Source organism: Thamnophis sirtalis, unplaced genomic scaffold, assembly GCF_051295495.1.
Source record: "Thamnophis sirtalis isolate CommonGarterSnake01/CBP01778 unplaced genomic scaffold, rThaSir2_p1.2 scaffold_15, whole genome shotgun sequence".
In the NCBI taxonomy this organism is placed as follows: Eukaryota; Metazoa; Chordata; class Lepidosauria; order Squamata; family Natricidae; genus Thamnophis; species Thamnophis sirtalis.
In genome coordinates this window covers 15,536,557-15,549,545 of record NW_028261395.1, presented here as the reverse complement: position 1 = coordinate 15,549,545, position 12,989 = coordinate 15,536,557, and the positions used below count along the sequence as shown (strand labels likewise).

Genomic DNA, 12,989 nt, shown 5'->3' with positions numbered 1-12,989 from the left:
GGATCTGTCCTTCCAAAGGACAGTTAAGGTTGACTTCTTTTAGGATTGACTGATTTGATTTCCTTGAAGTTCAAGGGACACTCAAAAGTCTTATCCAATGCAAGGGTTTATTATCTGTAGCAAATTACATCTTCTATGCAAGATATTTCCCAACATATAATAATATTGTACTAGAAAGAACCTGAAAGAAAATGTGTGGTAGGTTAGAATATCAAGGCAGAAGTTCAATTACAAAAAATAGTTTTGTAAAACAAAATGGCATGGGAATATTCCGTGACTAATGGCTTGGACTCTTTTTCATTAGGTACTGCCCAAGCTCCCAGTTCCCTCCCTCCAGCAAACATTAGATAGGTACCTTCAGTGCATGAAACATCTGGTGACTGAAGAACAATATAAGAAAACCAAGACTCTTGTGGAGAAGTTTGGGGCACCAGGAGGCCAGGGAGAATTCCTTCAGAAGAAGCTTCTTGAAAGACATGAACAAATGGAAAACTGGGTAAGTCTTCTGCCCTTCAACTTCAAATACGTATGTTCATCATAGAACATGTGAAAAGAGCTAGAATCACACTGGGGTCCATGCTTCTTTCCCCTTTATTCCCTCCACCAAGGAATTGATTGAGGTGCTCGGATATCACAGAGACATTATCAGCACAGACAAATGTTTATTAACACACTTCCTTTTTTGAACACAATGGGAGATAAACATTGAAGGGAAAAATGACCTGCAGTCATCAGAGAACATTAATATTAAAATCGAGTCCCAGTTTGGGTAAGGCACCAAGCTAGAAAGCAAGAGAGGGCGAGTTCTAGTCCCATGATGGTGGGACTAGTTAACTAGGAAGTGAGTTCTAGTTAACCATGAAAGCCAGATGGATGACTTTGGCCAATCACTCTCTCTTAGCCCAAACCATCTCACAGGGTGATTATTGTGGGAAAATAGGAAGAGGAAACTGTATTGGAAATGTTCATCATGTTGCGTTATTTATGAAAATAATAAAGGCGGGGCACAAATAAATTTTAAACAATAGAAAGAAAAAGGCACTTATGGTAAAAGACCATGTTCTCTCTCCCTCCCTCCCTCTCTCTTTCTCTTTCTCTCTCTCCCTCTCTCTCAGGTATTGCAATACTGGCTAGATGACATGTATCTTAATAACCGATCAGCTCTTCCCATCAATTCTAGCCCAGGAATTATCTTTGCTTGCCAACAATTCCAAGAAGCAGATGATCAATTGAGGTAAAGTATCTGAAGACTCACCAAAGACCACAAAGATTCTGTTCTGGCCACATCTGTAGCACTTTATGACCAACAGCTGTCCAAATGATGCACAGAAAGGTCATAAATATATTTATTTATTTTTATTCCAGCTCCATGGCCAATTTTGAATTTCTGTTTTGAGTCCTCCTCTTTTCTAAATGAAAGATTGCTGAAATGCATGTGAATTTAACCCACCATCCACAGATTCGCATTCAAAACCCTGATGAAACCTATCCTTTACTCCATACGTAATTATTCTGTCTTAGAAAAAAAATTGAAGAACTGAAGTAGAGCTATCTAAACAAAAATGGGTTTCAGTGGCATCATCCCTAAGTTATTTCTTCATGTTTACAATCATTCTGGGCCTTTGGGTTTCTCTATGCACATCTGAACAGCAGAGTTTGGGAACTGGGGCTTCCCAATCAGGCCCATCCACCAGGAGGATGTGTCAAAAAAAGTCAAGATGGTAGCCACAACTCTCTGATTGTATCTTGACTCTTTTTCCCTGTATCCCAGTGCAACACAGGTTTTAAAAAGGACAAGGCTTCAAACTTCATGCTAAAGTTGTTCAGAAACTGACTTCTTGAAGCAACCATATTCCTAACCCTGGAAGTGTTCGCCTCCTCCTACTTACACAGAGAGTTTGAGATTGAGAGAGAGAATATGTACAGTGTTTACAACACAGGGAATATATACTGTGTTGTATATACTGTATATATGTTGGATAAACAGGCATATATGTTATAAACACAGGCTGTTTACCATATGGTCCTTTCCGCAGTCCCAAGAAGGCTCCACACCCATTTGCACTATTCAGATGACCCTGAGGGCACAGATAAATCTCCAAGTGGGCTCAACGACTCTCAGAAGGAGCGCTAACAACCTGCAAGGAATATAAATCCTTCCATCCTCCACCATTCAGTTAGAACCATCCAAAGGGCCTTCATGCTAAATTGTTCAGCAAACTTCTGTAGAGATTCTCAGTCATCCAGATCATGGTTGTCCCAAAGGTGCTTTTTTCAGGAGGCAACTGGACTTTCTTGTTTTTCTTTGAAGACATTTCACTTCTCATCCAGGAAGCTTCTTCAGCTTTGTCAGGATAGTGGGGAATGGAAGGATTTATATTCCTTGCAGACAGCTGGTCCTTTGCATCCTTTTTAGAGAATTGTTGAGGCCACTTGGAGGTTTATCTGTGTCCTTAGAATCAAATGCAAATGACCAGCTGTCTGCAAGGAGTATAAATCCTTTCATTCCCAACCATCCTGTCAGAGCTGAAGAAGCTTCTTGGATAAGAAGCAAAACAACTTCAAAAGAAAAAAAAAGTCCAGTTGCCTCTAGGGGGGGGGGGGGGGGAAACACCTTTGGAACCACCATGACCTGGATGACTGAGAATCTCCATAGACAGAGAGAATATCAAATCCTCTTGTTCCAATCACTGTTTCAAGAATCGACCTCAATCGAAATGGACCCCTTCATTCATGGGACATTCATGGGTTTAACTTTCAAGTCCCCAGTGGCTCCTTCATCTCTCTGCCTGACATCAGCCTACCAATTAAGCAAACTCTTTTTAATGCCAGCTCAGCTATAGCCCAGCCAGATTCTGGCCTGCCCCATTTAATTTTAAAAGGGTAAAGAATGTTAGGATGGCGCTTTGTGTTGCTTTAAATAAGCCTGCGTTGAAAATGGAAACAGCTTTTTCTTCCTTCACTCTCTTTTGGTTATTTTTCATATTTATTAGATAATTTATATCCCACCCCTCTGATTCATTTTCCATTGTCTGGAGACATTAGTCACAAGCAGCATCATAAAATCACAATGACATGTAAAATAAAAGCAATAAAAATAGATAAACTACAGACAGCCCCAGTAGATAAAAACAATGGAAATGAGTAGTTGTTATATGTATGAGTGTGTAAGTACACACACACACACACACAAACACACACATTGCCCTGCTTGTCAGAACAGATAAACAAATATCAAAAACAGAGATATTATGATATTTTCCACTAATGCTATAAACTGGAGGCTAAGGATCACATTTATCAAGAAAAACATATTCATTGTGTCTGCCCTTACCTATAGATTTGGAAATTAAAATGATCTGGGAAGATAAATTGGACTGGAAATGGCTTCTGCTACTTATGGCTTATTCCCCACCACCACGTAAAACAGTCTCTCGGACCCTCCTGTCTACCAAAGGCCCATTTCTCTTTTGCTTGAGTGATGTCACTGCCAGAGGGGATTGAAGACTCCATCAAATTGCAATGTCCGAGCAACTAAAACATTTGCCTTTTGGATTGTAGCTTGCTCAGAACTGTGGAATTAAAATAGACGTGCTTTGGTGAACCATTGGGGTTTTAAGCTAGCCGTTTTTAAAACCTGAAGTGGGATCCGTATGAAGCACTAATGGAAAAGAAGGATATTTTAATAGGACATAAATGGTTCCTAGAGATTTTCATATATTATGAGTATCATTGTAGGACGATTTGGATGAACGAACAATTTAGATAGTCTTCAGATATGTAGCAGTGAATCTTGGGCTAATTTTACATGCTTTGATATTCTGAAATTACCATCTCTAAATCCAAATTCTTATATTTAATGACTGCCAATCCAATGATTAAAATATATTCCCATGATTTTGGAACAAAATTAAGTATTCATTAATACAGTGATGCCAAGAAAACCATTATCTTAAGGTTAAGGTGGAAACTAAAATAATTATCCAGAAATACATCCCATTGTTAACTTCCAGGTAAATATAATTAGCATTGCAGTCTTAACATTATAGATTAAACAACATGGCACAATATATAGAAGTAACATAAGAAGCTATTTTATAACTGATCTATCCAGATCAATATTAGACTACAGGGTTTCTAGGAGTTATTGACATATTTGGAAGGCAGCAAGTTGAGGAAAAGATCTTTTCTTGTTTCTTGGGGGCTACAGAGAGGATTCTCTCTCAGATCTATTGAATCTCTCCCTCTCCAAACCAATTTTGTTGTATTTAAGAACAATGACAATAAAGATTATACTTATACTTATTCTCTCTCTCTCTCTCCCCCTCCCTCCCTCTCCCTCTCCCCTATGCAACGTATTTTTCTGAGTATAAGACGCACCCTTTTCCCTCAAAAAAGATGCTGAAAATCTAGGTGCCTCTTATACACTGAATACAGCATTATTTTTGCCTACTGAAACCCTGCCCCCTTCACCAAAATTGCTGTGCACAGCCTTTAAGAGCTTTGCCGAGTGCTCCTGGGGGCTGGGGAGGGCAGAAATGAGCAAGAAATGACCCAATTTTTGCTCAGTTTTGCCCCCCTGCCCCCAAGAACATACCATTTGTTTGGGGGGAAAAACGGGCCTGTTTTCACGAAAAACGGACCATTTTTGGGAGCTCTACAGAGTGCAAAACCTTTTTTTAAAATTTGCCTCTTCAATACCTTGGTGTGTCTTATACCCCCAAAAATATGGTAAATTTTTCGGTATATTTTTCTAGCATATCCTGGCCATCCCTTAATTCTGTTCAATTAATAATATTGCCTACGAATTCAAATGTTGAAATAGGTACAAAATGTAATAGACAGCTTCTAATATTGTAAGAAACTTGGCTGATCCCCCCAAAAAGAAGATTGATCTTAGTATTTGGAAGAAGTAGTTGCCACATCTTATCCTATCCATGTAGCCACCTCAAATCAAGACAATATTAAAGGAGACTTTTCATTTAAAAATTTCCAAAGTTCCTTTAAAAAAAATGTTTTTAGATATATTTGTTCTTTTTTATTACAACAAGGCTTCCCTGAATATAGGTCATATTAGATAGCATTTTCTAAAGTACAGAGGCAATTTGAAAATATTGAAATTCTGATTAAATGCCTTGATCGAGATTGTTCTGCTAATGGGATCATATGCTTCATCTCCTTTTACTTTGAGTGCAATCTAAGAATTCCAATGCTGGTGAAGTCTTGAAAGCCTCGTTTCTTATTTAGTCTGTCACGAGGCACAAGGACGACAGCTCTGCATATAACTTCCATTTCTATCTGAGTTGCATCTCAGCCTCCGCTTTTCAATTAGCCCTCCCTGAGTCCCATGTATGCTGGTTAAATCATTAGATCTGCAAATGTTGTTGACATGCAGAATGACATCCCTGACCAGAAGCTCTTCTTCAGAATCTTTAAAAAAAGTATTATCAGTGCTGGTTTTTCTATAAACTAAATAGCTTCATTGTGGCAGCTATTTTTTTTCCCTGCTTTGCATCTGTTATTTGCACACATCCTGACCTGGAAAAGGCCTCAGCCTGCTGGAGTTCTATAGAGAAACCTTAAACTAGGAGGAGGAAACATAAAATGCTGTCCAGACACAATCTTGACCAGATATGAACTGCAATAAGACAATTGTAATTTAAAAATTGTTCAGAGAAAAACAGATAATGCATCCAAAATATCAGTCTGCACAGTACCATAAAGCATTAGTAGTTAAGGCTAGTCTAAATGAAAGCTGGCTTGAAACAAACAATCCATGATCTTCCCAAAGGTGCTTTTTTAGGAGATAATTGGACTTTCTTGCTTTTTCTTTTGAAGACGTTTCGCTTCTCACCCAAGAAACTTCTTCCACTCTGACAGGATGATGGGGAATGGAAGGATTTATATTCCTTGCAGACAGCTAAGTCGTTTGCATCCTTTCAGAGGGTCGTTGAAGGCTCTTGGAGGTTTATCTGTCTCCTCAGGATCACCTGAGTAGCATTCCTGGTTCCTGTGGTCTGCAATGTTTCCTCTGGAAATCCATTCCTACTCCCACACAATTCAAAGGGTCTTCATCCCAAATTGCATAGCTAAATTCTGTAGAGATTCTCAGTCATCCAGGTCATGGTTGTTCCAAAAGGTGGTTTTTCAGGAGACAACTGGGCTTTCTTGGGTTTTTTTTTAAGATGTTTCACTTCTCATCCAAGAAGCTTCTTCAGCACTGACAGGGGAATGTCAGAACTGGGGAATGGAAGGATTTATATTCCATGCAGACAGCTGGTCATTTGCATCCTTTTAGAGGGTCATTGAAGCATTTGGAGGTTTATCTATGTCCTCATGTGTCATGGGACAACCATGACCTAGATGACTGAGAATCTCTACAGCCTTTTAACCCATGATACTGTTTGCCTGTCTTCAGGAAAAAAGTAAGGCAAGATTAAAGATATTCTTTTGTAGGAAGAGTTTGTGAGGGAAAGAGAGGATTGGGAGCATTAAAATAGCTCTGTCCTGCTGCATTTTTGCTAAACCACAGGCATCTCCTGGCTGGCCCACCTCAAGGAGTAATGCAATTTGAAGAGGCTCAAGAAACTTAATTAAGAGACTTCCTTAATATATTGTTAAAACAATGGATTTATTGAAGACCTAGGATTCAATGAAGACCTAGGTTTGAATTCACACGCCATATCAGGAATCTAACCTACTTTGCAGCACAAATTAGCCGAGAATCTCATCCATTCCTTTTCAGAGGAGATTTAAAAATGGAAGTAATAAGATCAATTAATACTGATGGACAATCTATCAAGCTGCTCCTTGATTGCCAGATGGCAAAGGACCACCATGATAATTTGGTGATGATGACGACGATGATGATGATGATGATGACAATGATGTGTATATAATTTTTTGCTATAGAAATCCTATAGGGCTTCTATATTTTGACTTCTAGGTTTGCGGCCAATCTCATTTCTGGAGTTCTGGATTATAAATCTCTGCTGGACAGGTAAGTCATTTGTCTCTTACAAATAGAATTCCTTCTTAAAAGAGGAACAGAAACAAAAGGGGGCTGAGATGCGTTCATGCAGCAACAAAGTCACTCTCTCAAAGTAAACCATGTTTTGGGGAGAATTGTAGATGGAATTTAGATGTACTGCTTTTAGGGGCAAGTCCCATAAATTGTAAACAATTAACAAGATTACATCTGACTTCAGTCCCAGACTCTGGAACTGCTTGGAAAGAAGGCTGAAGATTAGAAGAGCTGAAAAGCACAAAAGGTGTTTCTAGGCACAGTGTATTTTCTGGGCAGGAACAACGTTGCTAAATGACATATCATCCCAGGGCTGAAGGCCATCCTCCCATCCTCCCTTCCTTTTTTTAAGAGGATGAAGGAAATTATAGAAGACACAACTGGAAGTACAATGACATTTCAGTTGAATGGAAATAAAAGATAAATGAAAAGCAAAGAATGTTCATTTGCCCTTGTCTCTACCCATTACTCCTGGAAGGATGTTCCAGTGGTCATGTTCAAAAGCCCAAGTGTGGTCCTCTTCAGCCCTGGAAAAGCTGTGCACCCCAGAATTATAGTTTGGCATCAAAAGGCAACAATTTCCAGTTCCTTGCAAGAAGGATTTATGAAATCCTGATGTTATAACACTGAGCAGCCTAACAAAACTAGACCCGTGTGAGTGGAAATTAAGATATCGTTATGAATAGATATGATCATTTGCCAAAGCACAGAAGCTTTGTAGTCATTCCATTGAGGGCCAGTGTATGTTTATTAGCATTGCTGAACCAGACTGCACTTGTTGTGTCTTGTGTTGAGTGATCCTGTTGTGTTAGATTACACCTTAACTCAACAACACACTCCCTTCCATTCCTGCTTCAGATCTGTTCAATAAATCTTCTTCAATCCAGACTATGATAGGCTATTATCCAATTCAAATCATTCCATTCAGATCATCAATCTAAACAGTCAAAAATTTGATGAGAACTATTTGAAAATTGAATCATCTCCATAAAATAGATTTGATGTGATTGAAAGATTGGATTGGGTTGATTTAATTTGTTGAAACAATCGGGGAAGGTCGGGGGGGTTGGGGGGAGATGCTTTTACGTGCACACAAAATCCTTGAATTTATTCAAATGCATCTTGAGTTATTCAACACTGGGATTCAACAGTTTGATTTGAGAGATTCTATCAAGTATTATTCTAATTGAAACTCGGGGGGGGGGGGGGGGAACCTTTGTTCCAGAGAAGGCAGATAGGATATTTTGCCAAACAATTCATCAATTCTGCTGTTTCCATCTAGTTTAGCATAAGGTCTTTTACAAGTGTCTCCAGAGAACATTGCTTACAAAACATTATAATTATTAATTTTTCTACTGTCCTTAGAATGAGACATTAATATGATACTATAATTCAATTTTAGCATCTCAAACTTCTCCCAAATTGTAGGCAATTAGACATCACATTGTCCTAGCAATTTTGCCTGCCCTTTAGAAAGGACTAAGTCCATCTAACATCTTCCTTGCCTCACCACCCAAAAAAAAAATACAATCATCTCTGGCAGAAGGAGCTCTGTCGTGCATGGCAACACACTCATATTTTTCTGTCTGAGATTTCAAAGTTCAGCAGAGCCTTACAAGACAGGAAGAAGTAGACATTTTTGGTCATTATTGACTATTACTGTGTTTTCTCCAATGCTCATTCATGAATGGTTATATGGTTGGAACATGGACATGTTAAGAATGATGGCTTTGGCATCCATCTACCAATACTTTGTTTTTATCTCTCTTGGTTCTAGTTAATCTGATCAGATTTCTTTTCTTTCTACCCTCACCCACAGACGTTATGTTTTGTCTCTTATTCTGTCCCTCCAGCCATGCGCTCCCTGTGGATTTTGCTCGTGGACAACTGTCCGGTCACCCTCTTTGTATGAAACAATACTACAGACTCTTCTCTTCTTATCGTCTTCCAGGACTTACCAAGGACACCCTCGTGTCCCAGAAAAGCAATATTATGCCTGAACCAGATCATATCATTGTTGCTTGCAACAATCAGGTGGGGGCATCTGAATCCTACGTTGTTGTTGTTTTTTTTTAAAAAAAAACTACCCTCACCCACTTTTCTTGAATTGATCAAGACCGTATGCAAATTCAGGTTATGGGAGTTTTGCCTCATTTGGGGGAATCATTAGATATGTGAACTTCAGGTTCCAGCATTCACCAATCAATGCAGCAAGTGCTGAGAATTTGGGGGATTGAAGTCCACAGAGCTGGAATTTTTTAAAAATGCCTGAAAACAAAATCCATAAGTGTCAGGTCCCATATGTTTCTATTGGGACGCTGGCAGTCTGGTGGGAGGGGAGAGGATTGGAGGGATCTCTGTCTGAAGTTTCTGTTTCCTGCATCGCTGTGCTGTGGGGGGGGGAGGGAGTTGTTTGCACTGTTTTTAAATTTGCTGTTTGTTAAGTGGGAAGATTTAGTTCCTGCCTAGACCTCTTGCTATCACAAGCCTTTCAATAAAAGCTCCTTTTGGAACAACTACAGTTTCAAGAGCCCTGTTTTCTTGGGAAGCTCCGGGAGGCAAGAACTTACAAACAGCTTGAGAAGAAGAAATAAAAAAGATAGTGAAAAGTTCATTCCAAATGAATGCCTCCTTTTTCTCAGTTGACTTTTGACCATCAAAGCAAAACTGAAGATACTCTTGGTGATTGGAGTCACAATCAAGAACCTGAGGACCTCACAGACTGAGACTGAAATTGGCAGATTTTTTGTGTGTTTCCTTTTTTCCCGGAGAAAGCTACAATTTTTTTTCTTTTTTTGTTAGTAATTCTTAATTATATTTACCAACCAACTTCTCTCAAAGATTTTGACACATAGTGCATGAGGAAAATAAGGTAGACATTACTGTGGAGTACATTAAACAGGTGTATCTCCACAACTACAATCCTACAAGGTAAAATGTATTGTGCTAAAGTGACTAACCCATTCACCCAATGAGTCTGTGATCTAGTGAAGATTTTAGTCTGGGTCTTCTAATTCCAACTCCCCTAAACACTGGATTTTACCAGCTATTTTAAATTTCTACTCTAATTGGTTCTGTTATCCACCAAAACAAAGGGAAACAGCACTGGCAATTTTTGACTAGTTATAATCGAAATTAGTGGAGCCGGACAGCACCATAGGACTTTTAAAAAGGGATCAAAAAGTTATTTACTTCTACTCTATATTATGGTGAATCTACATCTCAGAAGCCTCAAAATGGCAGCCGTGATCATGTGATAGGAGCCCCACCCCTTTTTATACGCTCGACATGTACAAACAAAATAAAAAAGGTGACGCTTTGTATGGTTGTAGCCACCATTTTTACTTTTTTGATATCCGCCACCCACACACACACACCACTGTAAAACAACGTCTTGGAATTAAAAGTCTCGCCAGTCTAGCTGGCCGATGTGTGGCACAAACATGCCTCATTCAATTTTGCTTTGGCCCCTTCTGAATGCATTTGTTAATGCTCAGAGGCTGGTGATCGGGAGGGGGCAGACTGTGAGTGGGCCAAGCAGGAAGGAGTTGTGAATGGCCTCCAAGAGGACATCAGCAAGGGAAGAATGGCCTTCGGGCAGCAGCCGTTGTCCCTTGATTCAAAGATGAAACCATCCTCCTCTTTTTCATTCCTGATTCTTTCTCCGCAGTTTTTTGTTTTGGACGTGGTGATTAATTTCCGGCGTCTCAGCGAAGGAGACCTTTTCACTCAGTTACGGAAGATAGTTAAGATGTCGGAAAGCGAGGAAGAGAGACTGCCTCCAATTGGTCTCCTGACCTCAGATGGAAGGCTGGAGTGGGCCACCGCCAGGGCGATCCTCATGGAAGGTCAGTGAGAGCCACCTGGGAGTCCCACCCAACCCCCATCATCCAGTTCTTTGGCAGAGTTGCCCTCAACAGCGGTTGTCCCCTTTCTAGCCTTTTTCCATTTCCCTTTGCCCTGGGGACTTCTTGCACTGCCTATAGTCTAATAATAACAGTAATAACAATGGTTCCACCACAAAACCGCGGAGGACAAAATCGCGCTCGATGAAAGCGCACATTTGACGTCATCACAGCGGGACGAAAACATCGTGCTGTGATCGAAAAATGTAAAAATAAAGCGAAAACCTTACCCTAACCCCCCCCAAACCTAACCCTAAACCTAACCCTAACCCTTAACTTAACCCTAAATCTAACCCTAAATGTAACCCTTAACCTAATGCTAAACCTAACGCTAACCCTTAACCTAACGCTAAACGTAACCCTAACGCTCTAAACCTAACCCTAACCCTTAACCTAACCCTAACCCTAACCCTAAACCTAACCCTTACCTTTATGTGAATCGGCTTGCTTTAATTTTAATTTTATTTCCATTTTTAATTTTTTTCGTCGCGCTGTGATGACGTCAAATGCGCGCTTTCGTCGAGCGCGATTTTGTCCTCCGCGGTTTTGACGGGTCACGATAACAACAACAATAGTAATAACAATAGCAATAACACTAGTAATAATAATCCAATAAGCCTGTCTTACTTATTCCTTTTAACTTGTCAAGAAGTCTGGGAATCCTACAGAGCAACACTCCAATCATTCTTAGCAGGTAGTATATTTTAATTCTCCACCACATCTGAACCCAGATTAAAATCATATCCAGGTTTAATTTTGGGGACAATATCAAAAAAGCCCAATTTCAAAGGAGTCTGCCCACCTATTATGTCTTCTTTAAAAAAAAACATCCATCTAGGCCTTGTTTCCACATTACAAAAACTGAAATGAGGTTGCTGAAAGTTCTCCCCTTCTGTGGGCTCAGAGGGTCCTCCTACCCAAGTAGACCCATCTCATCCCAGACAAGAGAGATCTTTGGTTCCATCTAAAAAGACACTTCTTATTTTCATAAATTTTAATGCTCACATTTCCTATTGTGAGCCTATTGAGGTAAGGAATTTGCTCATGGAATTCTGAGAGGTGGAACAGGCTTCAAGGCTTCCTTAGGCAAAGATTAGATTACCAGTAGAAGAGAATTTCTGTAACTCAGGGTTGAACTGTGGAATCCTTGGTGGTCTCTGAGCTTGGTGACTTTCTTGCAGACATTGACCTAGTTGGGCAACATCATCAGTGCTTGGGTGTGCAAATCCCATTCCCTTTTCACATGGATGATGTCACCTAGTCAGGTAATGAAATGTGTGCAAGGAAATATCTAAGCTCAGAGAACATCAAGGACCCCACAAAGATTAGATTGTAAGACTATCTAATATCCAGTTTTAATTATTTTATTTCAGATGTCGATCTCATAAAATGCATATGACTACACCTCCAGGCGTAAGTCCATCAAGTTACCAAAGAGATCTGGTGCTTTCCAGGTTCAGCAGATAAATTTGTAGAGGGGAGTCAATCAAAGTGCTTTGAGAGCTAATTTCCTCCCAGCCTTGAGGGGTAAAAACCCAAATGTTGTTCACCCTAAATTTCCACTGGCTTCATCCTGAAGTAACAAAATACTCACATTCTTAGACTTCTCAGAGAATGTGTGTACAAAGCATAACAATTGCATTTCGGAGTGGAAAATCAAGGAACAGTCTGCCATTATTCTGAGAAAATAGTTTTCTACTCTAGATTCTACAAACCGAGACTCCCTTGATATGATTGAACGAAGCCTGTGCTTGGTCTGCCTTGATAGTCCAGCTGGAGAAGAGCTGAATGACACCAACAGGGCTTTGCAGCTTCTCCATGGTGGTGGCTACTCTAGAAATGGTGCCAATCGCTGGTATGATAAGTCTACGCAGGTAAGTCCCCACAACCAGCAGAGGGGAACAGCACACACACAACGATTCCTGGCTGAATGGGGGGAGCCAATGAAGATCTTCTACAGATAGTCCTTGACTTACAACAGTGTGTTTAGTTACCATTCGAAATCACACTGAAAAAAATGACTCACAACCTTTTCCCCATGTTCTTTACATTCAGATGCT

General features: G+C 39.9%; 1 protein-coding gene across 1 annotated transcript in view; it reads left to right on the top strand.

Moving 5' to 3' along the window:
• Window positions 1-12,989, top strand: part of LOC148042506 (choline O-acetyltransferase-like) — a 36,396-nt gene that overhangs the window by 7,275 nt on the left and 16,132 nt on the right. Inside the window, exons 3-8 of the mRNA XM_087702413.1 lie at window positions 305-496; window positions 1,116-1,234; window positions 6,947-7,000; window positions 8,878-9,058; window positions 10,695-10,872; window positions 12,634-12,803. Coding sequence (XP_087558539.1) covers window positions 305-496; window positions 1,116-1,234; window positions 6,947-7,000; window positions 8,878-9,058; window positions 10,695-10,872; window positions 12,634-12,803 — 894 coding nt within the window. The remainder of the gene's footprint in view (window positions 1-304; window positions 497-1,115; window positions 1,235-6,946; window positions 7,001-8,877; window positions 9,059-10,694; window positions 10,873-12,633; window positions 12,804-12,989) is intronic.